This window comes from Erpetoichthys calabaricus, chromosome 3 (genome assembly GCF_900747795.2).
Source record: "Erpetoichthys calabaricus chromosome 3, fErpCal1.3, whole genome shotgun sequence".
Taxonomy (NCBI): Eukaryota; Metazoa; Chordata; class Cladistia; order Polypteriformes; family Polypteridae; genus Erpetoichthys; species Erpetoichthys calabaricus.
Window position 1 is genome coordinate 168,472,820 of NC_041396.2, and position 26,089 is coordinate 168,498,908.

Here is a 26,089-nt window from a genome sequence, read left to right on the forward strand (position 1 = left end):
CTACCTTCGGGGAGTTTGCACATTTTCTTTATATCTGTGTGGGTTTTTGCCTGGGTGATCAGGAATGTGATTTTCCCACCACATTCTGAAGACATGCATGTTGAGGTTAATCACAATTAAAAATTGAGTTGGTACGCGTGAGTGTGTCTTCCAGTGTTGATTCCTATGTTGCCTCTGATACTAGAGTGATAGGCTTTGATTAAATGGGTTCACTACATGTAAATGGATTACACTTTTTATACATGGTCACCAAATTTTGGGGCTCCACAGTGTTTGGGACAATTGGCGTCACAGGTGTGTGTGATTACTCAGGTGTGATTTGTTGCTTCATCAGTGCAGGCGTAAGTCTTACTTCTACCTACAGACTACCTTTGGACAAGAACTGTGTCAATGAAAGTCAAAGATGCCATTATGAGCTTGAAAAACATGAATAAAACCATTAAGAGATATCGGTAAACACTTAGGATTACCTAAGTCGACTGTATGGATCATCATTAAGAAGAAAGAATGCACTGGTGAGCTCAGTAATTGCAAAGAGGGTCAAAGAAGATCTGTACTGCTGATGACAGAAGAATCCTCACTATGGTAATGAAAATGCCCCAGATATCTGTCCAACAGATCAGAGACAGTGTTCAGGCAGCAGATATGTATGTGTCAGACACTACTGTCCAAAGAAGACTTTATGAACAGAAATGGAGTGGCCACACTGCAAGATGCCAACCACTAGTTAGTCATAAAAATAAGATAGCCAGTTTATCATTTGTAAAAAAAAGTATTTAAAAAAGCCTGCAACAGTCTGACAAATTGGTGGATAGATGAGACAATGATGAACCTGTAAGTTAGTGATGGCAAGAGGAAAGTGTGGTGATGAAAAGAGACTGCCCGAGATCCAAAGCATACCACCTTATCTGTTAAACATGGTGGGGGGGGGGGGGGGGGGGGGTGTTATGGCTTGGGCATGTATGGCTGCCACAGGTACTGGCACACTTATCTTCATTTATGGTATAACTTCTGACTGTAGTTGTACAATAAATTCTGAGGTGTATAGAAAAATCTGCTCAAGTTCCAGTGAATGCCTCCAAACACACTGGACAGCACTTTATCCTACAACAAGATAGTGATCTCAAACATACTGTTAAGGCAACACAAGAGTTTTTAAAAGCAAAACAATTGAAAATTCTTGAATGACCAAGCCAGTCACCTGTCTTAAACCCAATTGTGCATGTCTTTCATACGCTGAAGAGAAAACATAAGGGGATAAGCAGTAGCTTAAGATGGCTGTATTAGAGGCTTGGCCTGTTCATGCCTATGAATCACAGATTTCAAGCAGTCATTGCATGCAATAGATATGCAGCAAAGTCTTAAATATGACTGCTATACCAGACCTGCCATTGCTATGTGCCAAACATTATGGTGTCCTGAAATGGAGGGAACATGTATAAAAACTATTGCCATTTCTATATGGTGTGACCAAAACGTATGCAAATACCCTTAAATTAAAATCTGCAATGCGCACTTTAATCACATCTAAAGTCTTTGATTTGTAATTTTAAACTGTGGAGCAGTATGGCAAATAAAGGAAAAATGTGTCTTTGTCCCAAACATTATGGAGGGCACTGTATATGATACATGCAAATGCATATTGTATATATTGAACATAATTGCATAAATATTTCGCATGCTTAGTATACTTTTAATTTCTTTATTATTATTATTATTATTATTATTATTATTATTATTATTATTATTGTTGTTGTCAACTATTTTGAGGAGACCTGCAAGCAAACATCCTCATACTGTGTAGACATGAGAATAAACTTGACTTAAATAGCATACTTACATATGTTGTAAAGTTTAGTGATGGTCTCAGCACTGTGGGTTTCTGAATAAATTCCAAATTGTATTCAGCATTAATTATGTTCACAGACTTGTTTACAGTCTGAGTTATTCCTAAAAAATAGAAAAAAAGAATAAAAATAATTTTAAAATTACCAATGAGTATGCTGTGCTGGCTCTATCACACAGAAGGACGTTTAGCTTTCTTTAAAATGCAGCTGTCAGTTTCCCATTAAAAAGCAAACAACATAGAAAATAAAAAATAAATCAACTGCATATTTGATAATATACATTTTACAGTATGAAAGTCACAGTGAAACTAATGCACACCAAATTGCTGTTTTATTGCAGTTAGAGGATATAAGCAAAGCAACAAAATTTAAAATTTAAAATTATGAAATAAGCATTACTGTCTATATGTGTGATGTAATGATATAACAAGTTCCACATTAAGGAAACTGAATTAACTTCTGAAGAAAGGTTTATTAAAATAAGAAACTAAGCTTTGTTATATATTTTTTTGCTTTGAAATACTTGTTTATATATGTAAATATATGATGACAGCGTGCTACTGTCAGTTCTATCATATTCTGTAACAGGAAGCCAAGTATAATGCAATGGCTACCTATTGGAGAGTAGGGCTCTATCATTGTAGTTCCTCTACTCCTATGTCCCTACTACTAGTAATGCATAGTGTCACACAATGGCGCATAGGAGATGATTTACAGGCTCAAATCGTGTCATTTCTGAGTTGGAGCAGAGGTTGGCACTTCACCTGATCCTTTCTTCTTTTGTCCCTCTGAAGACCAGCTAAAGAACCTGCCTCCAAATCACATCACCACCAGCCCAACCCCTGCTGACATCACTTCCGGACACACTTCCTGCCACGTCAGTTCCTGTTCCTGCCTACCTGACTCCACCTCTTTATCCGTTCAGCCATATTTATAAAACAGCTTTTCAGCCTGTTGGTCAGTTCGGTTTTGGACTCCAGTCTGTAAAGACATGTTTATTTTTCTGCCAGTTTTTGAAGTATATGGAGTGGCTATCCCCAAACATTTTTGTGAATCCATTAGTCTTTATTACAATTTTTACAATAGTTATGGAGTCTTGCACTCCAACACATAATTTGTCAACCCATGTGAACCAATTCTGAGCATTCGGACCAAAAATATGCTGCTTTAATCAGTAATTTAGCCATGGCTGGATAAAAGTAAGTGTATTCCAAGTGCCATAAAAGTAAAATTGTTAAAGAACAAAGATTACTGTTGGCTTCATCTCCCTGCTGTCCTGTAATGCATAACAATGGTCTGCGCCAGACCAAGACTATCATGAATCACCTTTTCATTTTTAACTCTGCAAACTTCAATTTTGTGCTTATTTTTAACATTATCAAATGCTTCAATAACGTTTACATTTTATTGTCATTACCATAATGTATTTTGGCTTATTTTCATGGGCAGTGCAGGTCAATCCATTAGGTTTGGGAGTCATCTTCTTGGGGGTGATTTACAAGCCAATTTAACTTGGTCTCAGATGGTGAGCTCCTCACTCTTCATGCTCCTTATGCCCTCATGGAATGAGTGTTTTCCAGTGCAGTATAGCTACATGGTGTGGAAGGATTGGAAAGGTGATGAGGCTACTGTTAGGTTAGGATGAGGACTTGTTGAAGAGTGTTTCAAAATGAAAACACAAAAGCCATGAGACGTTCAATACTCTAAAAGGAAGAGGGAACGCAATCTACAGTAAGCACTTAGGTATGAACAATTTTCCATTGTGCAAATTGTGTTTGTTTTATTGCTGCAGTTTGATGGCATCACTATCACTAACAGCACAAATGTAGTCCAATTAAGCTTGCTATGCTAGATAATGGATGTGCAAAGTTAGCCTGTAGGTTGTTAACTATCTGCTTGTACTTAGCTACCTGTACTTTCTTTTTCTTCATATTCATAACATTGCTATCTAGACATCACAGACACAATGTTCTGTAAAGGTCAGAAAGATTTTAAGGAACAGATTGCACATTTAACACATTTAACCTGTCATAATCATTACTTAATTAGATAGATAGATAGATAGATAGATAGATAGATAGATAGATAGATAGATAGATAGATAGATAGATAGATAGATAGATAGATAGATAGATAGATAGATAGATAGATAGATAGATAGATAGATAGATAGATAGATAGATAGATAGATAGATAGATAGATAGATAGATACTTTATTAATCCCAAGGGGAAATTCACATACTCCAGCAGCACCATACTGATACAAAAAAAACAACATTAAATTAAAGAGTAATAAAAATGTAGATAAAAACAGACAATAACTTTGAATAATGTTAACGTTTACCCCCCCCCCCCCCCCCCCCCGGGTGGAATTGAAGAGTTGCATAGTTTGGAGGAGGAACGATCTCCTCAGTCTGTCAGGGGAGCAGGACAGTGACAGCAGTCTGTCGCTGAAGCTGCTCCTCTGTCTGGAGATGATACTGTTTAGTGGATGCAGTGGATTCTCCATAATTGATAGGAGCCTGCTGAGCGCCCGTCACTCTGCCACGGATGTCAAACTGTCCAGCTCCATGCCTACAATAGAGCCTGCCTTCCTCACCATTTTATCCAGGCGTGAGGTGTCCTTCTTCTTAATGCTGCATCCCCAGCACACCACCGCGTAGAAGAGGGCGCTTGCCACAACCGTCTGATAGAACATCTGCAGCATCTTATTGCAGCTGTTGAAGGACGCCAGCCTTCTAAGGAAGTATAGTCGGCTCTGTCCTTTCTTACACAGAGCATAAGTATTGGCAGTCCAGTCCAATTTATCATCCAGCTGCACTCCCAGGTATTTATAGGTCTGCACCCTCTGCACACAGTCACCTCTGATGATCACGGGGTCCATGAGGGGCCTGGGCCTCCTAAAATCCACCACCAGCTCCTTGGTTTTGCTGGTGTTCAGGTGTAGGTGGTTTGAGTCGCACCATTTAACAAAATCCTTGATGAGGTTCCTATACTCCTCCTCCTTAATCCTACGACTCAAGGCCATATTAAGTTAACCAGAAATATGCCCAATGATTTGATTGTGTTTATATACTTGATCATATAATAGCTGCAATTAGTGACATGGGTCAGTAGTATTATAAAAAAAACAATTATTTAGGTGTCTTCTATACTACTGTCATTTATGTCTATTCCAATGCATTTTTACAAACACATCTATCTCATGTGTCCGTCCTTAAATTTAGTTAGGTATCAGTTGCAAAAGTTCTGCAATTATTGTGTTTAAGTTATATAATGTATTGATGAGAATTTTGATTAAGGATCAATATGTTTTATTATTAATTTTAGTGCTTTTAGCTATGAAAATCCTAGGCCTGGAGCAACTTTAAAAAGATATCATTTACTTTGTTACATAGGCCGCTTGTCCTTCTTACTTGCTTTGTTTTGAGTTTCTGTAAGTCAAGCTGTGAGACAAGGTGTTGTGGGGTACAAAATCTGTAAATGTTGGTCTATATTTTCATTATATTTTGCTCAAGACAACACTAGATGAACTTACAAACAGGATACTGTACATCAAAGCATATCCTCTTCCCGATTGTACCTCACTTTTAAAACAGCTTTTCCAACCAAGAAAGGAAGACATGCTGGTGCCTAAGGATATCGATTAGTTTATAACCTGGGCATCTGGGACAACAAGTTGCTAAACTGGTTGACAGCCTGGGAAAGGAAGACATGCCAGTAGATACTAAGCAACACCAAAAAGTTTTTTTGTTTGGGAAAATGGACGAGTGAATTCAGTCATCATATTGACAGCCAGCCAATCAGAATATTTAACAATCTCATCTTGCAAAACCCCCCAGTAGAATTTTATAATAAATATGCTTCATCTGAGGAAAAAGGAGAAGAGAACAGAGCGACGTCAGAAAAGGACAGAGCGACATCAACATGTGGCCATTTCCATCTGATCGTTAGAAACGCATCTAATGAACAACTACGAGTGCTAGATCAGAAGCCGCCTAGGACATTCATCCTTGTCATCTTTACTTTTTCGTAAGTTTTTTCTAAAGACTATATGTATTTATATCCAGACTTTGCTATCCACATTTTCTATTATTCTTTGTTCTATTTGGTATTATTATTCATGCAATAAATACCAAGCTGCTTTTAATTGTCTATGCTTTGTCTTCATGTCTAGAGTGATTGAAGTAATAAAGTACATTTCTTTGAGCACTTGGTGAAGCCAGAGGTTTGCCATTACCTCTGTGCTTCAAGGTTTATTGAGCTGCGGATGAAGAGCTCTGCCCAGTAATGAACAGGGCATTAAAGTAAAACATTCTATGGTTGATCAATGGCCTATAGCCAGGGACGTTGAGTCTTTCTTTGTTTAAATATATTCTTGGAGACCAAAGGTAATATTTAGTTCTGAGATATGTCTAAGACATTGCATGTTGTTCAAGCCTATGGTAAGTAAGTCTCTTGGAGTACTAGAGAAAGCGAACTGTGCAAGTGTTATTCATATAATACTTGTGTGGATTAAAGTGCTATGGAATAACGTGCATGTGTATACGTCTTTCATACGGTACTTTTGTGGTTAGGGTCTCTGTGTATGTGTATATCTATGTATGTGTGTGTTATTCTTAAAAGTGCAACAGTAGGCCAACCGGGTAACGAACCTGACAAGTACACTTACCCTTAAAGAAAATAGGCAAAGGATAAGTAGAGGGAAATACCACGATAATACACAAGGTCATCATGTTCTCTAAGGAAGTAAGCAGGCAGATTTTGTTTTAAGAATGCAAGTGTAATGCCTTTGCCTGTGTGAGTAAAGGGCAAGCTCTCAAACTAGCGCATGAAACATATAAGCATTCAAATGGCATTTAGAAGTATTACGGCTCTTCAATACCTTAGGCAATAAGATTAAAATACAATATATTATGATATTGGCTAGTTTGAGCACTATAGGGATTTAAGAGTTGATTGTCGAAAGTTAGGGACTTTTTCCTGAACATGTGCCATGATGTAAGCAGTAGCTTGGCCTCAGTTAGACCACTGTGCAGCTGCGTGCCATGACTCAACAGTGCTGGGATCTTATATTAGCAAGCACATTTATATTTAATTCAGCCAGAATTTAAGTTTATATGCCTTGTTATTGGTTTTAGAACTATTGATTATTAAAAGGAGTTGCTTGACATCTTTTTAAGTGGCTTAGTGAGGCACTATTAATTACGGGCCATTGCTTTTGTTTTTGATATGGCCTGCTTGCTTGCTTTTCACTTGCCTTGTTTTTTAAGGACCAAGGACATGTGTTTTTGAGGGAACTGAGGACACAAGTTTTTGTTTTGGGACATAGCGACTCTGCTGGGCCTTTTGACTCACCGGAGTCTAAACAAGAATTTTGGAAAAACCTTCAACACCCCAAACTTAAAGGAAACTAAGTAAACTGACATGCTACCACACAAACACTTTAAACATATAAACATTTTAACATTTAAATGTATATATGAAGGCTTATGAACATTTCATATGATCAGATTAAAAGCAAGCTGTATTGTGTTAGTTAGGTTGAATTATATAGAAGCTTTAAGAATTGATTATCAAGGGTTGCCCCTGTATTGGTAAGTCATACCGTATGTGGCTGTGCATCACTGACTGATGACGCAGCTGCCTTTGCTCTCAGGCTGTAACATTGGCCTGTATACATACATTCTAGATAGCATTTAAGTTCCTATGGCAATGCTTCGTCATGAATCAATATCTTAATTAATCAAGGTAAAGCAACATGAACTATATCAGCTGACTTTGAGCAATAAAACAATTTAAGGATTCAGTAAGAAAGGCTTTAGCAATGTGCTTGCTGACTCAAGGCCTCTCGCCTGCTTCCAGCTGCAGCAGCTCAGCTCTTATCAGTAAAGCTGCATGCTGCACTTACCAGCACAGCTGCCTATGATTTTAGTCTTACTGGATGCTGGTGCAACAAGCAAGTATTAAGTGAACAGTTCAGTTTTTCATATGAAGGTCATCCTGGTTCCAACTTAATGATGAGGGCTGATCAATTAAAAGGACTCCAATTTTTATTATTTCAAGATTGGGAATGTGAGGAATGTAAAACATGATCAGATGATGGTCATCTGTGGGCCAGGCGGCAATTACAACATTCGAGTCCTAATGATTGTTATGAAAAGATTGATTATTATTAGGGGAAAGATGTTTACCAGCCGAGGTAATTGTAATGAAAACAGGTATAGCACGAGATTATTATTACGAAGATAACATGAAAAGTGAATGATGAGAATTATGTATGAAATGGGGATGTTTTTGTGATTAGAACTAAAATAAAAACGAACTGTGCCCAAACCACCAGGCTCATTTCATGAACTGAGACAGGCTTTATGTGCTCTGCAATTGTTTTCTATTCTGTGCAATAAAGTCTTAAATTTTGACTGCCTTTCTGAAGACTCTGCTCATTTTTTCTGAAGATTTCTCAACAACAGTATAAGGAACATAGTTACAGAGATTATTGTATTCTTTAATTTACTGTTAAATTCATATATTTTTATTTGTGTATTTGCTTCAAAGCACCTGTTTAAGATATTTATTATCAATTACTATTCTTACTATTATTTATAATTACCTTGCATGCAATTTCCACATGTTGAGTTTGCTCCTCTTGCTGGTGTGTAGTGTTTTAAGACATGGTCCTGATATGGAACTAGGATTCATATCTTTTAACCTTGGCTATAAAAGTCATGCCATGAGAAGTGCCTTTAGAGCAGGACTTGCTTATGTAACTGACACAATTTTTTAAAATCAAGAAACAGGCAAACATTTAAATTGATGGTGTAGATTTGTAAATTAAATATAAACCTGAGTGCATGATTAAGCAGCAAGAAAATTTATGTTCATGACAATGTTCATATTTGAACATATTCACATTGTAAATGACTGCAATGGGCTGGCGTCCTGCCCGGGGTTTGTTCCTGCCTTGCACCCTATGCTGGCTGGGATTGGCTGCAGCAGACCCCCGTGACCCTGTGTTAGGATATAGCGGGTTAGATGATGACTGACTGACTGACATTGTAAATGTCTGCAAAGACATAATTCTTGCAATTCAGGTCTTTCATTTTAAAGGAGCAGCCCAAAAAAAGCAATATCCATTTAAATGTTCTAATGAGTAAATCACTTGTAATAGTGAGTCTTTAACATGAAACATTAATGCATGAATGATATCAGAACTTATGTTACGTAACCCAGCATTTCAAAACTTACACACACAAACTAGACTAGATGATTCACAATCCAGAATATTCAGCACAGGAAATTAACTCACTTGCTTTCCTTACCTGTTAAAGATTCCTCGACACTGGCATTTATCCATAAAGATAAAAAATGCTCAGTCTCATATGGTACCTCTTTGTATATATCAGGATATGAAAAAGTGAAATTGGCCGAACCGGTAATCTGTAAAGAATAATGACAAAAGCATATTACTTAAAATACAATATGACTTGTTCAGATTAGCAAAAGAATGATTTTTTTGTTCTCAGGGTTTGGATGAAGCTTTTACAATAATATGGACTTCTGCAAAATGTGATATCCTAGTATAAAGCAAAAGATGACATAAGAGCAAGATGGACAATACCACAAAAGGAAAAGCTAAAAGGTAAATCATGTTAGATATAAGGAGATAGAAAATGCATTGTGATAAAGGGTGCAGGAAAATTAGGTAAGAAATGTAGATTTACCTGTTTTATTTGATAAGAGATACAACAAACTTACACAATGTGGAAAAAAACAAGTTGCTTTCAGGTGTGGTGGTATAATAATGTCAGGATACCGGCATAAGAAATTATTTCAAAAACAGAACAAATAAATAAATAATTGCTCTAGAACCGGGCTGCAGATGGGAGTCATTAGGATTTATGGTAATCATTGCTCTGAGAAAGTAGCACTAGAGAGTGTTGTGTAAAGGACACTGCTGTTAGCATCTTTTCTAAATAGGCCCATCATGTAAGAATACCCAAAGCCCATCCAAGACTGCCTATGCTGCAGAAGTACTCACACTATTTCAGCAATAGTTTACAGTGGTGAACTGCAAATTGCAAATATTATAATAGATGTTGCGCATAGAGTCCCAGTCTTGTGACGTGATGTTGGTCCATGGTTCATAGAGATACTGTACAGTATATAGTAATTTATGAAGTGTGGTACATCTCCGTAGGTGGGGTAAATATTGAAGCTTGTGGAGATGTTGTTTGTCAAATAAGTGTGTTGTTCCTGTGGTCCTCCCAGATTCCTCGACAACATGCACGAAAGCCTTCCACCAGTATAACCCCACTGTCATGCAATACATTGGGACTTCTATCAAAGCCTCTCATTTCTTCATTGAACTGAAAAAATGCTTTGTTGAAGCATTTTTATTTGCTGGACTGACAGAAATTTGAATTCTGAAAAGAAAATGGTCCAAATCTATCAAGTTTGTGTTTTTTTTGTTTCAATACTAATATTTGGCACTTAGGTGGTGGTCAGGCAACATATAGATATCATATCATAAGCCTAATTATTTGCATAACTGCATATGCCACTACCATGTAAACTGGACCATTGCTTCTGAGAAGCAAAAGATCCCTTCTGAATATAAGAAAAAAATTTGGAAAATGTATGAAGGAAGGAAGGAACAAACAGATTTGAAAGACATTTTCTTGAGACCAATGAAGACCATCTAAACTTAGGGGTGGCTACCTACCAAGAAAAATAATTTCACTCTTTTTGAACAAAGTATCAACAGCAATAACACCTGTAAACCTTTGAACTTTTCATTAAACAATTCTGAAAGGTGGGTTAAGGAAGTCGCTTAGCATACTTAACAAACCACATATTTTGTAAAATGACTTTAAAAAAGGAGGTCCCACAGGCAATTATTATTTTCTAGAGATTTGTTTAATAATGCTGTAGCCATGGATGTTGGTTAAATATATTTTAAGCAATTATGAATAAATTTACCAATTTTCTTTAGGCAAAATATTATCAATGCTCCCCTGTTTCTCTTTCCTAGTATATCATCTGTCAATCCACATTAAAATTGTTCTTTTAGCAAACTGTTATGGACAAAAAGACACATAATACAATATATTCTGCATTTTCTTTTTTTTATATGCTTTTATAGTAGTCATTTACACTTTGCCAGTTGGTGTTGAATAATTATATTTCATTTACTTAATATTTGATTTTGATTAATGACATGAAAACATTCAGTGTCCAAAAAGTTCAATAATAGAGGAAATCAAGAAGGTGCAAATACATTTTCATAACACCATGTATACCATGGTGGACTTCGCCTCCTTTCTTTTGTGATAGACAGCAGCCCCTCTTGATTTTATACTGGAAAAGCTGGATCAGAAAGTTGATTATGCAATTTATAGCACTTTGTTTTTGTTCTGTTCATTATAGTCTCGTCTCTGCAAAAGTGTTTTATTTAATTTTCTAGGTATACAAAAAGTATGTTACTGCCTCCTTCTATAGACCCACATTTTATTTAATTATAAAAAAGCCACTAGTTCATTTTAGTGAAATAAGGAAGGAAAGAAAATATCTCACCATAATCATGCACGGCAACCACTTTTACTTTTCTGTATCTTGGATTTATTAATTATTAACTGGAATTTTTAAAATGTGATTTTGAACACTAAAAGTGCCTCATCACTTTTAAAGATTTTAAAGATATTCGGCCAAAACTAATTCTCCTAATTCCAACCGGAATTTAGAGCTACCTTACAAGGCAGAAGAGGTTCAAATTAAAATGACAGAAATTATTTCATTTTTGAAAAATGCAATTTGAATCAAAGAGCCATTCATTTAAGTACCATTAATTTAGTATAATACCAAATAATCTGATTACCCATTTTATGCTAGTAGCTAAAAATGTAATTTACATTTTTGAAATGTTCATGTTGGATGGCTTATTTTAAGTGGCACCTGAATTGGAGTCTACAGGCTAGCTGATATTATATTTTGCTGGCATCTAGTGGTAAAAATAGTTTACTCTGACTTTTGAATTGAATTATTCAATATCAGTTGTTTTGTTTAAAGTCAAATGGCAAAGAGGAAGAAAACCTCATCTGGCCCTCCTTCAAAGATGGATATAATGAGCAAATTGAAACTAAATCATTTTAGCATATATATATAGGGCGGCACGGTGGCACAGTGGGTAGCGCTGCTGCCTCGCAGTTGGGAGATCTGGGGACCTGGGTTCGATTCCCGGGTCCTCCCTGCGTGGAGTTTGCATGTTCTCCCCGTGTCTGCGTGGGTTTCCTCCGGGCGCTCCGGTTTCCTCCCACAGTCCAAAGACATGCAGGTTAGGTGGATTGGCGATTCTAAATTGGCCCTAGTGTGTGCTTGGTGTGTGGGTGTGTTTGTGTGTGTCCTGCGGTGGGTTGGCACCCTGCCCAGGATTGTTTCCTGCCTTGTGCCCTGTGTTGGCTGGGATTGGCTCCAGCAGACCCCCGTGACCCTGTGTTCGGATTCAGCGGCTTGGAAAATGGATGGATATATATATATATATATATATAAAATAATCTTGGGTCGAGACCTTCTCGGAAAGACACTTTGACGTCCCACAAGACTAGACTTTAAAACAAGATCACGGACATCTAACCTCTCAGTTGTTGGAATGCTTTTGGCAGACACACTTCATGTGCTCTCAGCTCTTAAAAATGTAGACATGTAGATCATCTAATTCATGTTGCCATCAGGGAAAAGTAGTGTTTCTTCCCAATGAAGAGGCATATCCGCGAGAATTAAAAAATTTGTTGTTTGGTGAAAGTGAAATCCACAAACACTACAGGCAAAATATCAGAGTCTACAATAATCTTTTTGATTTCGCATCATTCAGTGCTCACAACATAGATTTACACAATAATGGACCATACTCTATGAGAATCTGTGGTCCCACAACAATTAAAGCTACGACAAGTTTAATTTTGAAGAAACCACAATTTGGTCAGGTGTATATTTATGATCACAGAGAAGCGATGCAACATAGAATCGAAAGAGTATATAACAATTCCCATGAAAATAACAGTCTCTAAATTGTATATATATATATATATACTGTATATAAACTTTCATGACAGTCATGCTTACACAATATACTGACCAACCGGACACCTTTCTGTTATCTGGCAAACTCATTCCTTCAGTGTCTAATAAAATTGGACCATCTAATCCATCAACTGCTTACAAGTGAGTGGCTTCTAAGTAAGTAAGCAAATATGGGGCTCTAATGTGCTCATCAAAAATAATACAACTAAATTTCACTTCAGTCTGAATGCTTGTGGAATGATTTAATGTACTATCCACCTCTCCATCAGCTATGATACTCTATAGTACCTAGAGATGTTTCTAGCCTTTACCAGTCAGTTTTATAACCTGATTTTACTTGAATCCTAAATCTCCACTACTTCCACTGCTTCCAACTCCCTGTGTATTGTCCCTAGTGTGTGCTTGGTGGGTGGGTGTGTGTGTGTGTGTGTGTGTGTGTGCCCTGTGGTGGGCTGGCACCCTGCCCTTGGATTTGTTTCCTGCCTTGCGCCCTATGTTTGGCTGGGATTGGCTCCAGCAGACTCCCATGATCCTGTAGTTAGGATATAGCAGGTTGGATAATGGATGGATGGATGGATAAATGAAGATATGGCTAACAGTAGCTATGTTCAACTGGCATTAGTAAAAAAAAAAAAAAAAAAAAAAAAAAAAACAAATACAACAGCTAGCAATATTTATGGAAAAATGCATATGGTGTCAAGATAGATTAGTGGCAAACAGCATATGTATATGCATAGGTACTGTATGTATAGATATAGATATATATGTGTGTAATGTGCTCTACACTTTCAATAGATTTCAGTCAGAACATACAACTACCTTTTTACTAGGAGCTTTTCACATCAAGTTTATTTACTGTATACTGCTATTTCACTTCATGTGGAGAAAAGTCTTCCATATGCAGTTTAAACAATGAACACTCACTTGAAGCAAGTATATGTCACAGGATTACAGATAATCCACACTGTAACTGAATTAAGGAGTAAACCTACTTCACTGAGCCATGTAGTGATATAATCACCTCATACCCAGGATGAGTGATTATAATCCCTGGCTATAGGAGCACTCCATTAGCTCTGCAGCATAAGTTGCTTGCAAGTCCTGGAGGTTAGTGATCTGCGGCAGACACAGCACCAGCCTCTTACACTGGTGTTAGAAGAAATGTGGCCTTTTATCACATACTGCTTAACTTTAGCAGAGGAGGATGAAACAGAGTCAAGGAGTAAACATCAACTTGAATTGTAATGATATCATATCATGTAAGATGAGGGTTATAGGAATTAGCTCTGTAGGCTTATTTTTTCCTTTCGATCACAACAGATGCATTCATAACAATTTTTAAGAACATTTTGGTGTCATGTTATTTTTCATAAATATGCAAAATGCATACTGTATATTTATTTCTTAAATAAACACTTGTATAATCATTAAAGTTATACTATAGCATAAAAAGAGAAAAGCCAGTGGACTTACATTAAAAGTATTGACCATTATTGGGTATGGATCAAAATATTGTCTTTGTAAGTAAACTGTTACATTTACAGTACCCTTTACTGGTTTTCCATAAGTGTATCTGCCAAACAAAGAAAAAAAATTAACACTTAGGATTAAAAATTAACCTTATATCTACCCATAATTAATACTAAACTTCTGTATATGCAGGTGTGACCCTGTTTAGGAAAACAAAGGTTCAATAAAGGATGTATTTACTCACACACCTATTATTCTTATTATTCTTATCTTTGATCTAATCTGTCATTCTGAACTCAAGACATCATTCTAGCATCTGATGGTGTTTCATTTGCAAGCTTTAGTTTGGTTTTCTTTGAAGGAGAACACATTACATTTATTTATACTGCACATATTACAATTATTTATAAATTACATATTTTCAAAGACAATTCTGTACTAGTATTTATTCTGCATTTTTTCAGTCACTTACTTGGCATGAACTCTTCCAGAAAAATTCTTCATGCTTGATAAAGAGTAGATTGATGGAACATCTAGCATTACTTCAAACTTTGGCAGCACTGTTAAAAGAAGCAGAAGTTTATTTAAAATGTCAAAATCATTTAGTGTACCTTGATGCAATGAAAAAGGCACCTTGACATTATTCTGATTTAACTCCAGCTTATTTTATAATTGAGGAATGTTAGATGTTATTTTTTTTCAAAAGGGAATTTAGTAACAATCTTAACTAAAGTACTTCAGAGATGAGTTCAAAAATCAATTTCCTCAAGACATATTATTATATAAAGTACATTATAAAACTAGCAGATGAGACGCCAGGCTCTAATAACTGTCAAGGGTGCTTCAACTAAGTACTGATTAAGGGGTCTGAATATGTGTGTCAATTTGATATTTTAGTGTTTTTATATTTAATATATTTGCAAAATTTCCTATAATCACATATGCAGTACATAGTAATGCAGGTTCTGCCAGCACTAACCCAATGGATTCTTCCACTTAACATCTCTGTTTTGGATAGCTTGATATTCTTAGAAGGACAGCTTACTGTTACTGCACTAGTTGAAATTCATATAAGGCTGTGGCATACTTGCCATATTTATTGGCTCTCTAGCAGCAGGCACCGAAATTACTTATTTGCATGATGTAATGCTAGCTCATTCGGATGGACACTCACGCCCAGGCTGATGCAACTTGTCACCACCATTAAGATACAGATTATATATATATATATCTGTATATATTAGATATACTGTATATATATATATATATATATATATATATATATATATACTAGGGGGCTCTGCCTCCTGCTCGCTTCGCTCACCCACCCCCGGGTTTGGTTTACCGGATATACAATTTAAAGAGATTGTTATTTTAATGGGAATTGTTACATATGCATTATTTTCACTTTTACTTTAAAACTTTTGTAAAAACAATACTGTACTTGTCCTTTATTTCCGGCGTGGTTAAATCTCTTTCTCACAGGAAGTATAACACTGCTCACATTGTGAAGGGGGGGCAGCTGAACACACGCTAAGGATAAGTGGTCGGATCACCTGCTGGCTTGTTGTTGCTGCTGCTGGAGAGCTGTGTGTTCTGCTTGTTGTGCTGCCCGTCGATCATTTAAAAGCCTGTACAGCAGCTGTCCCTGCTGCTCGCATTGTGAAAGGGGGGGGGGGGGGGGGGGGGGGGGTTTGAATGCATGCTAAGGAGTAGCAGTCGGATCATCTGCTGTCTTGCTTCTGCTGCTGGCGAGCTGCATGTTCTGCTTGTTGCTTGTCATTGTTTTGAGAGCTGGGAGAACATGAAGCGTGTCTGCCAAAAGCATTCCAACAACTGCTAGGTTAGATCTCAGTGAACTTATTTTAAATGTTGTCTCACTGCCTTGTCTTGTGTGACATTAAAGTGTCTCTCGTGGGACATCAAATATATATATACAGAGAGAGAGAGAGAGATTAATATATAATTAATATATTAATATATTTATTACATATATAATTAATATATTAATATATTTATTACATATGTAAATCAGTTGAAATGCAATGAATGACCTAAAATGGTGAAAGGGTAAGAAGCAAATAGCCAGAAGTTTCAATTTAAAGTTTAGGTTAGCAAAAACTGAAAAAAAGTTAATTTCAAAATATTACAAATGGTTAGGTGGATTGGCGATTCTAAATTGGCCCTAGTGTGTGCTTGATGTGTGGGTGTGTTTGTGTGTGTCCTGCGGTGGGTTGGCACCCTGCCCGGGATTGGTTCCTGCCTTGTGCCCTGTGTTGGCTGGGATTGGCTCCAGCAGACCCCCATGACCCTGTGTTCGGATTCAGCGGGTTGGAAAATGGATGGATGGATGGATTACAAATGGGCCTTCTTCAGGGAAAAACTAATAGGTTACAACCTGCAGATGTTCTGTGGCAATTAAAGTAAACTAGGAGTTGCAAGTTGAAGCACACAATTTGCACAGGTGTCCCAACTTCTGCTGATTACTTAAAAACCCTCTGTGTTTCTGAAAGCAGAGTTGGACCTGATGTCACTAGTGTCTATAAGCAATGAGGATGCTTACCATACTGAGCCACTGTAAACTCTTTCGTAGTCGAGAGTTCCTAAAAACAGAGAAAAATGTAGATTTCCTACAATCAAAATTAGGTTAAAATTTTGTACATTTTGATAAACTTTAACTTTGAGTAGGATTTTTGATTCTTTAAGAATTTCAAAAGTTATTCAGAAAAACTGTTATGCACCAAATTTTCTGTTTTGTTTACTGCATTCTTAAAACATTACTTAAACTTTAATGTTCATAATTCACAAGAAAATAATAATTGAAAAATAACAAGAAGATGAACAGTTTAAAATTTGTAACTTATTTTTATTCTCCAGACCCCCTTATTGAATTAAAGGGATGGTTAAGGTTATCCTGAAGCACTGGGTACAAATCATAAACCAACTTTGGATGAGATGAAAACACTCAGACCATAACTTTTTCAGAGACAACTTAAAAATGTCAAAATCCACAGTGACACTGAATTGCGCACAGGTTTCTGGGACTGTGTGGCTATACCTCTAACTGTGCTGAACTTCACTAACACAATCATTACATATTTTTAATAACTTCATCTACCTGGATAAATACAATATTTGATTTCTGTCAAAACAATATGTTTCCAAGGTTTAGATATTTCCATCCATCCATTATCCAACCCGCTATATCCTAACTACAGGGTCACGGGGGGTCTGCTGGAGCCAATCTCAGCCAACACTGGGCGCAAGGCAGGAAACAAACCCCGGACAGGGCGCCAGCCCACCACAGAGTATAGATATTTATGACACATAATTGAGGAAAAGATTGAACTTACGTTTATTGTGACTTGAATGGCCCAGCTACCAAGAAGAGAATTGTCTGTCAGTCTGTATGTTTTCGAAACAACACCAAGATTGCCTTTTTCTGATATCCACTGCTGCACTATATTAGAGCTGGGATCCTGTAAATCCATGATATTGCATATGGGTTTGTGTGTATTTACCAGTATTACTCTCTATATATTTTTATTTATTACATGTTTTGTATAATACAAGCAGAATATACAAATTAAAACTACAGATAAAATTAACATCAAGTCTGGAAATTTTTATGCTCTTACAAGTAAAAAAAGGAACAAAGAAATTGAACACAAATAATACTAAAATTAAATCAAGTTTGACAAGCCTGAGCAGAGCAATACTTTTGCTTAATTTGTTGTCCTATGCATATAATTTTTGTTGATATTATGATTATATTAATAATAAAATGTTCATCCGGGCAGAAAGAATTAAAGTAAAACAGTATGTAATGATACATACTAAGAAGATGGATTTTTTTTAACAATAGTTGTCCTCATGTCCACAGGAAGACTTAACAAATACAAAATGAAAAAAGTGTTTGATAGATTATTTAATATTTTTAAAAGCTTCTCTCTCACTTCTGGATGAACAAAATACAGTACTTACAAGAAAAAATCCAGACTGGGAGACAGTTTCCCTTGTGGAACGGACTGTTGACTGACTGTTTATGAATAAACAACTGTCTTATAGAACTGTTGCAACAAATCTTATTACTGTAATCCAATTTAAAGAAAACAACTACCTAATGAAATATTTTCCACAATTGTGTAATTACTTTAAAAAAAAAGTCTGGGATGGAATCAGACACCATTTTATATTCACTCATTAAACAGAAATTGCAAAATCTGGTAATTAAAGTCTTAATAAGTGATGTTGTGATTCTTATCAACTAACTGTTAAATGCAATGCTATCAAATAAATCAGTAACATTTTATTTTTAAACATTTATCTAGGACTGTTCCAAATATAAAACTGTTAGTTGCATGGATTACTTGAAGTCTTAAATAAAACAATATACTATTAACTTTATTGAATAAATGTTAAAATGAAAAAGATATGTATCCATTACATGTATTTCTAATATTGCAAATTCTCACTGTGGTCATATAAAACAGATATTGTACTTTTCTGCCCTGCCTGGGATCATGATCGGAAACTCAGACATTATATCAAGAAGAAAATGGCTAACAGGATAGTAGAAATTTATTAGACAAGCAAAAGCAATGAACCACCAGTGGAAGCAATGTGAAGAAGAGGGCCAGCTACAGGCGCAGGGCAGACTTGGGGAGAGTCCTGGACCAGATAGGGTCAGAGTGGAGAGCAGTGTGGGAAATGAATCCTAATCTTTCATTTGCAAAACCCTTGAGGTGGCTAATTTTTCTTTTAAAAGCTCTCACAAGTTACTAAAATATTCAATACTAGAGAACAAACATAAAGTATCTAAGATTAAATCACATGAATTTGTCAGAGTAACCATAAGAAGTCAAAATCCCCCATGCATCATTTTTCATCTTGGGGTGTCACAATTAATCATTGCGTTCAGTTAAGATGACACTGCTCAAGAGGTGGCCAGCCAGTATAATGCAATTTATCAGGCTTGCATAAAAATGCATGCTGTCTATTTTGACTCAAGCTGGAGTACATATTGGCCACTTCTGATTCAGAACTGCAGCTTTCTAGCACCCTGCAGTGGGAAAAATGGCGCCAGCGGTGACATTTGCATACCAATTATATGCAACCTCAGATCTGAGAAATATACTGAGCTGAAATATAATTATACCAGAATTGTACTTTATATTGTTTTATGTTAATCACATCCGTTAGGCAATTACATAATAGCTATATGTATTAATTTGTCAAAAACAGTATATTACCAGCTTTTAATAAATGTGTGATTGTGTTCAGTTTGTTAATTGGATTTTCAGATTTACAACAGAATATTCAGCGATACCAGAGACAACAACAAAAAATATAAACAATCACAATTGTATGACTGACTTTGTACTGAAATAGATTGTATAAATCCAACTTTAATATAAAACGTGTGAGAAAGATGTAAAAGTGAAAAGCAAATGTGTGAAGAGAAGACAGAAAGGAAAGGAGAACAGGAAAATCTTTAAGAGCTATGGAATGACAGTGGTAAAATGCAAAAAATAATAGCCAGTTTAACCTTAGAAAAGTGGATACAGTGAACTGTTTTAACCTGTACTTAGTCTAGCCTTAGCCTAGCACACACGTAGTCAAAACAGTACACTTTCCCAAATTCGATCAGACAATTTAAAACTCTGATCCTCTTCCTATAGATATTTCTACATCAGGTATATACTGTAGCTACATCAAGTATATAGGAATATATCTTTCCTCTTTTATATTTGCAGTCAAATTAAGAATATAATCAGTCTGGGCACTGATGCACACAGGCAGTGCAACACAGAACAAAATTAATCATCTCACCAACTGAAAGGATTGAAAACTCATGTACAAAATACAAAAGCCATGCAGAGGAGAAAAAAATACTGTAGTGACAAATGCATGGCTTCCTGCTTAGTTACATTAAAAGTATAGAAAAATAAAATTAACACAAATTAATTCCTCTTTATAACAATCAGAAATAATTTTAAAAATACAGAAAAATGGTAAAGTCCAAAGTAATTTAAAGGGGAACATAAAAAAACAAAACGTAGTCATCTATTCCTACTGACCTGTCCTTGCTAGAACATTTTAGCTAAAAGCAGCCATCCTAAATCAAAGCACAACAACAACAAACTAATGAAACAAAACAATAAAGGACATTGTACAGTAGTGGCCAAAAGTTTTGTCAGCAACACAAATGTTGTGTTTTGCAAAGTTTGCTGCTTAAGCATTTTCAGTTTATTGTTTATGTTTCTATGGTATACTGAAGAAGAACAATTATAAACATTTCATAAGTTTCAAAGGCTTTTATTGGAAAAGATATCAAATTTACGTAAAGAGTCTTCTTTACGTCATAACTTCTACAATTTGCTCTGGCATGCTGGATATCAGCTTCTGGGCCAACTCCCAAATGATGGTAATCCATTCTTGCCTTTTTAGTGCTTAGAGTTGATCACAATCTGTGGGCTTCTGCTTGTCCACCCACGTTTTGAGACTTGACCACAGGTTCTCAATGGGATTAAGATCTGGGGACGTTTCTGGCCATGGGTCCACACTTTCAGTGTTATGGTCTCCAACCCACTTCGTCATCACTTTTGCCTTGTAACTGTGACATGGTGCTCCATCTTGCTGGAAAATACACAGATCATCACCAAATTGCACCTGGATTGTTGGGAGAAGTTGCTCTTGGAGGACAGTTTGATACCATTCTTTATAATCAATTTTCCAGATGTCCCAAACAGAAGAAGGAAAAAACAACTTTGCACCAGTCTTCTGCCATCCAATCCTTGTACTTCCTGCAGAATTCCAGTCTGTCCTTGATGTTTTTCTTGGAAAGAAGTGGCTTCTTTGCTGCCCTTTTTGTCACAAGGCTGTTATCCAAAAGTATTCACCTCAATGCATGTGCAGATGCTCTCACACCCATCTGCTGCCAATACGTAGCAAGCTCTGCACTGTTGGAAACATGATTCCATAACTGACTCCTCAAGAGGAGACAGTCCTGGTGCTTTCTGGACACTTTTAGCTGATCATTTTGTGCTAGGGCCAAAATAAGTGAAAATTTTTTTTGTGATAAAGTTAACTTTTTATGCTAATAAAGCTCTTTGCAAGGAATTAATATGCAGTTGATCACTCTGCACAATAATATAAAAACAATGTGTATTGCCACCACAAAAACTGAAGCTGCAAATTTTGAAAAACACAACATTCGTGTCACTGCCAAAATTTTTGGCCACTACTGTACAAGTTGTACAAATTTCTTGCAAAAAGTGGTGATGTCTACAGCAGATGTGATTATTTGTCAACGATTTTCATAAAATGTCAGCAGGCAAAAGCTTCATATCGTCTGGCCACATTAGTACCAAATTTGGCAAAAATATGAATTTGAATTTCTTGAAAAACAAGTCGTCCCTTCTCTCTTGCAGTATTGTTTCTTTCTACAAATGTATGGTCTGTTTCCATGTTTGGGCCAAGATAAGGTAAGTGTTGCAAATTAACCAAAACCAGAGGAGGTCTCAGCTCATCTTTATCTAAAAGGTCAACCAATAGCTGGGAGATGAACACAATCAAATTAAGGCCCGCTGTCACAACTAATAAAAGATAAATTGGTCCTCTGATCCCTTACATATAAATTCTCAAAATGACATTTGAGCACCACAATTTCCTCTGTAGGACTTTTGTATGTGGCGTCTGTCAGACATGTCATTCAAAGCCTTCTAAACCTCCACAACCTCCCATAAAAATCAAGGGTAAACCGAGTCACAACAGTTGCTTCTTGACTTACTAGAAGTTTGAATCTTTCTCATCATTAAACATCAGTGCTGCCTGTCATGCCATTATTCTTCCATGAAGACTTGTCACCCTTTGAATAAGAGTTAGCAGATTCCAAAGTTTGCCACTTTAAACCATTCATTTTAGTTGTTACAAATAAAATCTATACTATATATATAAATTTATTGGTAAATTTAATGCAGGAACATCTCTAACACATGTCTACACCTGAGCCATATTTAACAACACCCCATAAAGTTAGTTTAATAATAGATATGGGCCATAAACAGTTTTCTTGATTTTCTTTAAGTAAATGGACAGTACAGCTCACATACCTGATTAAGACACAATAGAAACAGACAGTACAAGTGCTTATTTAAAATAACCATGGACCTTTCCATCTGCATACATAACCCTGTGATATCCTCAAATTATAACAATTATCCATATAGTTTTCAAGTACAAAACAGGTTTATAGCTTTTCCTGGCTTTAAGGCACCTACCTTAATTGTTACATTTATCTGGCCTTCATAAGCCTTCAGATCAGGATTTACTGATATAATTCTTAGTTTCACTTCATCCCCAGGTTTGTAGAGTGGCTTGTCTGTCTGGATGAAGGTTGTGAAGCTTTTAACCGCAATATCCACTTGTGTACTTTCAGAGAAAACCAGCACACCCTCTGTATAGCCACTTACTGTCAAGTTAACCTTGTGACCTGTAACCACCAATGAAATCTGCAAAAGTTCCAAGTTGGACAACTTATTAATTTAATATTTATTAAAAATTGTCACATATTTTATACTCTCATAAGAAACATAATGTCAAAAATTACAGTCTACGTCATAAATGATGTCTTCCAAAAAAGTCTGATTGCAATGACTTTTGAACAGTTATATGCAATTTTATATTTATTTAAAAACTTGATAGATAGATAGATAGATAGATAGATAGATAGATAGATAGATAGATAGATAGATAGATAGATAGATAGATAGATAGATAGATAGATAGATAGTGTCACAAACGTGCGCATGGGAGGCAGCTAAAGGGCTTGAGTGAAGGCAGTTCTGAGGCATGCCGGGATGTGGCAGAGTACACTGACTCTTTTTTTCCCTTGCCTGTAGACCATTCCCGGGAGATTTCACCTGGCTCTCATGACGTCACTTCCGGGACTAAGCCAATGGAAGAAGACCTTACCGGCTCCGGCCCCTGTGATGTGACCTCTGGGCTCAAACCAATGGCTGAAGACCATGAGCCAGATCCCTATGACCTCACTTCCTGTCTTCCCCTTTAAAAGTCTACACCTTTTCCCTATTTGTCAGTCTTGTTCTGGACTCAGTTGTAAGCACATCAGTGCTATTTATTGATAAAAAAACGAATTTGCAGCCAGGATACCATATTATACGGGTGGCTACCCCAAACCTTTATCTGTTTATGTCTTGTTTTTGTGACAATAGATAGACAGATAGATAGATTTGGCTTTTTACAGAAGCTCTTTAAATAAATAAATAAATAAATAATATACACACATATGTACACACTGTGGTCTGAACACACACTTGAATGATTGAAAAAAATGAAATTAAAAAAAAAAAGTTCTGACTTGGCAGTCACAGTCACAGTGAGGTATTATTCTGGCGTATTGCTGGTGGTGTAAAGCTGGATGCTCCAGTGTTACTCACATCCATATCAGAAATACACTCCTTGAGCTTCACAAACTGCAGTCAACAGGACAGGTAGTCGATTATCCAGGACACCATGGGCTCGTCCACTTGAATACCTCTGACCTCACTGCTTATCAGGGATGGCTAAATGGTACAGAAGACACTGATGATTTAATCTGCACTATGCTGCCAGCTTTCTCCATGTGAGAATAAGCCTTGTGGTGCAGATAGATAATCGCATCCACCACTCCAATCTTTGTCCAATAGGCAAACTGCAGTGGATCCATGTTGTCTACCATAAGGGGACTCTTAGTGTCCAGGCCCAGTCTCTGAAAGGTCTTCATGATGTAGAACGTAAGTGCCACTGGTCTGTAGTCACCCTAATTTCTGAAGTATAAACAAGTACAAGGCATCAGCATTGTCTGTTTTCATGACCCATTCCTCTGCACCTGCTTACCTATACAATGCTGGATCCTATTGTTTCATCTTGATTCCAGTACTTCATTTTGATGCTTGTTTATTCTTCATTTTTAAATTCCATTTTTTAGTCCATTTGGATATGTTTTGCTATTTCTATCTCCTCTACCCTGTGATGTCCAAGCTGGAAGAAAAAGGAAAGCTCGGGGAAATGGACAAGGAACTCCTGATGCCTCAAGGCATAATTTTCTTTTCCTGGATAGATCTAGAGGATGACTGTTGAAGCAAATACCCCTTGAGGACACTAGAAGTCTCAAAATTAATGGACACCCAGTAATGTTCCGTGATCAAGGGACTGGGATTAAAAGGACATGCTGGAAGTCACTTTCAGATGTGCTATGGAGGGAAAATCCACATGGAGCTTGATTTAAATAAGTAAGAAAGACTCCACGAAAGCACGATATGGGCAGGACCTGACAAAATACGGCAATCTCTAATGAGAAACTGTGAAGTTCAAAACTGTTGAAGAGGTCTATAGAGTTTTTTTTCCAGGGAAAAGATGACTAGTACTTGAAACCTAGTACGAACAATTATAATAATTGACTTTGGTTATTTAACTGGTTCATATACATCTTTATTTTCTAGAAATAGAAGAACTAATGCATGACTTCATGTGCTGGTTGGCACAGGGCCAACGGGTCACATTATATGTCAATCAGTGTACTGTACTAACATTGACTTGTTTTTGAAAACGTCTCAGTGTATCTTTGAATCGCTCACTACTGGATCAGCACAAACCAACATAGTTGATGGCCATCAGAGTTCTACTGTCCAGGAAAGATATTGTTAGTTCTCATTCTGTAATAAATCTAAAAGAAAAATTGTAACGCAAGGACCTAAACATTTTCCACTAAGGCAGGGGTCCTCAATCACGGTCCTGGAGGGCCGCAGTGGCTACGGGTTTTCATTCCAGCCATGTCCTAATTAGAACTCAGTCCTTGGTGATAATGAAAGTTGGTGTTTAACTCTATGCCTTGTTAGTCCTTTATTCATCAAAGACAAATTTTAGTTCCTTTGTAGATCTGAGGTCCTCAATTACAGTCCTGGAGGTCTGCTATGGCTGCAGGTTTTCACTTTAACCAATTTCTTAATTAGAACCCTTTTATTTACTACTGAAGCAATATGTTTTTTGGGCTTAATTTTAGTTCTTTTGCCTGTTACCAATCAGCACCATTAATTGCCTATTTTAGATTTTAGCAGATGCATTTAAGTTTTAACTGTTGCCTGTTTTCTTAATCAGACATCAGTTAATAATGAGATGCAGATAACCAATAAACCAGCAGTTCTCCAGCTCACGTGCTTACCATGAAGCGTCTGTGATAAAAATGTTTAGAAATGAATGAGAGGGGAATTGGAAGGACTGTTAAGTTTAAATCTATTCTGGTCCACAAAACACATGGATAATGTTCTCACAGAAGGGAACTCTACAGTGCAATTAAAATTGTTCTTGGGTGAATGAAAGCATTAACAAGCTAAATAGTTAAATACCAAGTTTCATTATCAGCATGGACTTCTTTCTAATTAGGAAACTGGTTGGAATAAAAACCTGCAGCCACTACGGCCCTCCAGGACTGTGATTGAGGAACCCTGCACTAAGGCATTATACTTGTACTGTATGTGTGCTATTCTATACTCATCCCTACATTCTCTACCCCTGTTTTTCTTCCATGTTTTTGGTTGCAAGAATACTCGGTAGACCTGAAGTTTTTGGTGCATGAATGCTGACATCACTAAAGTGCTAAAAAAAAGATAAGGAATAATTTGTCATTCTG

The 26,089-nt window shown here is 36.6% G+C and overlaps 1 protein-coding gene across 1 annotated transcript in view; it reads right to left on the reverse strand.

The window, feature by feature from the left end:
• Positions 1-26,089, reverse strand: part of cd109 (CD109 molecule) — a 121,819-nt gene that overhangs the window by 75,814 nt on the left and 19,916 nt on the right. Inside the window, exons 4-10 of the mRNA XM_051924726.1 lie at positions 22,680-22,910; positions 17,751-17,876; positions 16,961-17,000; positions 14,870-14,957; positions 14,401-14,500; positions 9,171-9,288; positions 1,841-1,950 (exon numbers count right to left, since the gene is read on the reverse strand). Coding sequence (XP_051780686.1) covers positions 1,841-1,950; positions 9,171-9,288; positions 14,401-14,500; positions 14,870-14,957; positions 16,961-17,000; positions 17,751-17,876; positions 22,680-22,910 — 813 coding nt within the window. The remainder of the gene's footprint in view (positions 1-1,840; positions 1,951-9,170; positions 9,289-14,400; positions 14,501-14,869; positions 14,958-16,960; positions 17,001-17,750; positions 17,877-22,679; positions 22,911-26,089) is intronic.